The following is a 3,516-nucleotide window of genomic DNA, read 5'->3' as shown; positions in this document are numbered from 1 at the left end:
GGGCCGCCCCGCCTGGGCTGAGGCAGCCTGGCTGCGCCCTTGGCTGGCAGTGTGAGCGTGGACAAGTGGCAGAACCTTCTGGAACCTTGCTGTGCGTGAGGCGACACGTAGAAAGCTGCTGACAGGGGGACTCATACACGTCACCACAAACTTAAGTCGCGTGATCATCGCCGGTCCCTAGTTGGTATTTAATTTACTCTCAGTTCACTTGGCGTGATGTGCACAGCCTCTGGGCAGAAGCGGATTGTGTTTATACTACTGCTTCCGTTTTGCCCTTGGGGCTGCACTAAGTTCCAGGGCCTCCCGCACGGTGCTTGGGGCCACCCTACCGGAGCGGAGGAGGTGGGCTTTGTGACAGCACGTGATTTAAAAACACTGGTTCAATCTCTGTCCCTCATTCTTTTATCTCACAGGGGCCCAGAAGAGAAGGGTCCACAACACCTTCAAAGTGCTTTGGTGTTGGGGGACCCCCACTCCATCTTACCAGGTGGGGACCTGGTCTCCCCAGGCAGATGGGCCAGTCTGGTGCCCCAGAGGCTGCCCAGCCTTCCTGGGAAGGGCCCAGAGTGGAGTTTGTCGAGACACCGTACCTCAGAGCCCATGCCCAGCACGCAGGGCGACATCCCTGTGGTTCTGGGGTGGCCCGGGCTCTGCACTTCCCACCGGTTCCTATGTGGGGCTGACGCCACGGCCCGGGGACCCCACATCTGGGCCACATGTTCCCCTTTAACCGTATCTGGGGGCCGAACGCCTCGTGGAGCAAAGCAAGGGGCGCCGCAGGGGAAGGGGTGGCGGGTGGGCCGCGTGCTGCTCCTGAGCTGGGGTCTCATGGGGCTCCCCCTCAGCCACCCACAGTCTTTACTTCCTGCTGAGCGATCCAGGGGGCACCGCCCATGGCTCCTTGCAGGCCTGGGACGTCCCCTGTGGCTGCACCGTCCGTGGCTCCCTGTGAACCTGCTACCCACCCCCCTTGAGCACACCCACCGCTGTCCAGCCTCTTACTTGAGGTCTGGGTGAGACACTTCCCCCACCCCACCCCACACAGCCCTCAGGGGCGTGGGGCTCAGGACTGCTGTCCAGGACCCTCCCTGCCCAGGCTTCAGGGTCTGGCACCTATGGCCACATGAAGCCACTACTGGCTGTAGGCCAAGGGCTGGTCTGCGGGAGGTGGCATGGGGCTGCGGGCTGACCAGTGCTTTGGAGACAGCCTGTGGGCACCATCATGGCTATGCCCAGTTGGACCCTGGTCTGGTTGGTCATCTTGGCCCTGGGGGAATGGGGCAGTAAAAGGCCCAGGAGGGCCCCTCCCTCCACCCCACCCCACGTGTGAGGCCCATGAGAATCAGGTTCTAGGTCACTGGAGGTCCAATCAGGGCGAGACTGCATCCCAGCCCTCTGCGCGGGGCCTCGTGGGGAGGCAGCTGGCTTCTCCTCACGGCCCAGGCCTGGGCTCCGGCACAGTCCACCCCTCCTGGCCTCCAGGGTCGGGGGCCCTCAGGCTGGGCTCAGGGCCCTGGCAGAGGGCTGGTAGTGAGGGCAGTGATGCCCATCCCCATGTACTCAGCTCATTTAACCTGAAGACACCTTGATGAGGCAGCGACGGTCTGTCCAGGAAGCAGGGGACACAGATGTCTGCTGATGGCCCCAGGGCACGCGGCTATGAGCTGGCCTTTGTGCTAGGCTGAGCTGCACTGGGCCTCTGGCTGTGCCCCCGGGCCTGGCCCCACAGAGCCCAGCCGTCTGGGGGCCCCGGGATAGACAGCGTTCCTCCAGGTGTTGGTCATGCCGGGGACAGACCCAAGGCCCCCGGTGCAGACACGGTGGGGCGGGGGCGTCCGCGGTGCCGGGCTGGGGGCTTGGCGTGGCGTCTCGGCCCGTGTCAGTTAGCTCGTCGGGTGGCGGTGCGTGTTCTGACATGTGCATCTCTTCTGTGTGTGTACGTGTGTGTCCTGGCTGCCTCGCCTTAGCGTTTCGTTCGGAAGTGACACTAGGTACAGCTCGCGCGCGTCCTCCGCCCTCTTCCGCTTTCCGCCCGCTTCCTCCTCCGGCGTCTCCCCGCGCTGTCCTCACGTCCCTCCCTCGGCTCTTCGTCCTCAGTGCCGTGTGCGACAGCGGCCCTGCCCCACCCCACCGCTTCGCCCCGCACGCCTGGACGGAGCCGGGGCGACGGGGCACCCCTGAGCCGGCCGTGCGGGCTGTTTGTGTTGACGTGTTTCTCAGCTGTGTCTGGGAGGGTGCTGGGACGGAAACCGGGCGGGGGGGGGGGCGGCAGCACCGCCTGGGGCCCGCGGGCAACTGTGGCGTGGACTGAGGCGTCCCCGCCTCCAGTCTGAAAGACGGCGGAACGTGCGCCCGGCCTAAGGCCAGAGTTTAGGTGCCGCTGCGTGGGCCCTTGGCTCACGCTCTGCTCGGCATCTTCCTGGGTCAGAGACGGGCCAGAGAGGAGGGGCCACTACGGCTTTGTGCACGGTGGGGCCTCGCGCCGTGGGCAGCAGAGCCCTCTGTGGCCGGCCACCCGGTTTCCACTCCCAGCACCGTCCCGAGGGCCCTGACGGAGGGGAGGGGCCCTGGAGGGTTTCTGCAAACCCAGACCGGTTCCCTCGGGTCCAGGCAGAGGCCCAGGCGCCTCCTCACGCAGACCGAGGCCCCGTCCCGCCCCCTCCTCCCCGCTGTCCTTCTCACACCCGCTCCCTCCCTCCCCTGTCTCCGTCCTTCGCTTTCGGCCCTCCTGCCTCTCCTCGCCCCAGCCCCAGAGCTATGGGCTCAGGTGTCCAGTCCGTCCCTCCACGGTGGAGCTGGCTGCTGGTTCACCTTGCTGGTGGCCTCTGGAGCCACCTGCCCCGCCCCGGGCCTGAGTGAGGAGGGTCGGTCCTTCCTGGACACCGCCCCCCAGGCTTCCGGACCCGTGGCCCCAGGGCAATCCTGTGGGTGGCCCACATGCCGTCTGTCTGTCGGTCTGCATGTCCCCGCCCCAGCCGCGCGCGGCCGCACGTGGTTACCTCACCGCGTCTCTGCCCCACCCAGGACCTTTTACCAGTTCGAGGCTGCGTGGGACAGTTCCATGCACAACTCCCTGCTGCTGAACCGGGTCACCCCGCATCGGGAGAAGATCTACGTGACCCTCTCCGCTTACATCGAGGCAAGGCACCCATGTCCAGGGCGTGCCGCTGGAGTCACCCGGCCCCCAGCCTGAGGTGCTGGCCAGCGGCCCAGGGCCCTGGGCAGCCCCGACAGCCGCCCCACCTCGGGGGACTTCCCAGTCTTTGTTAAAGCCACGTGCTCTGGATGACAGTGCTTGCGGCTAGTCCACTCCACAGTCTCTGCTGTGGGGAGCTGTTCCTAGGGTCGCAAAGTGGCTGCAGCCCCACCAGACGTTGCATCCGTGTTCCAGGCAGCATGAAAACAGAACCCTCTCCCATCCCTGGGGTCTTGGGCTGTGGGTTCCCTGTGAGCACAGGAGGAGGCTGGGGGCGTGGGTGTTTCTGGCCAGGCATAGTGGCCTCGGGAGGTTTGGGG

At 66.0% G+C, this 3,516-nt stretch overlaps 1 protein-coding gene across 1 annotated transcript in view; it reads left to right on the top strand.

The window, feature by feature from the left end:
• Nucleotides 1–3,516, top strand: part of KIF1A (kinesin family member 1A) — a 58,814-nt gene that overhangs the window by 48,343 nt on the left and 6,955 nt on the right. Inside the window, 1 exon segment of the mRNA XM_023521080.1 lies at nt 3,025–3,139. Within this exon segment, the coding sequence (XP_023376848.1) occupies nt 3,025–3,139 (115 nt within the window).

The sequence above is a fragment of the Pteropus vampyrus genome, unplaced genomic scaffold (assembly GCF_000151845.1).
Source record: "Pteropus vampyrus isolate Shadow unplaced genomic scaffold, Pvam_2.0 Scaffold291, whole genome shotgun sequence".
NCBI lineage: Eukaryota > Metazoa > Chordata > Mammalia > Chiroptera > Pteropodidae > Pteropus > Pteropus vampyrus.
Note: the sequence above shows the minus strand (reverse complement) of the source record. Positions and strands in the feature narration are given on the sequence as shown.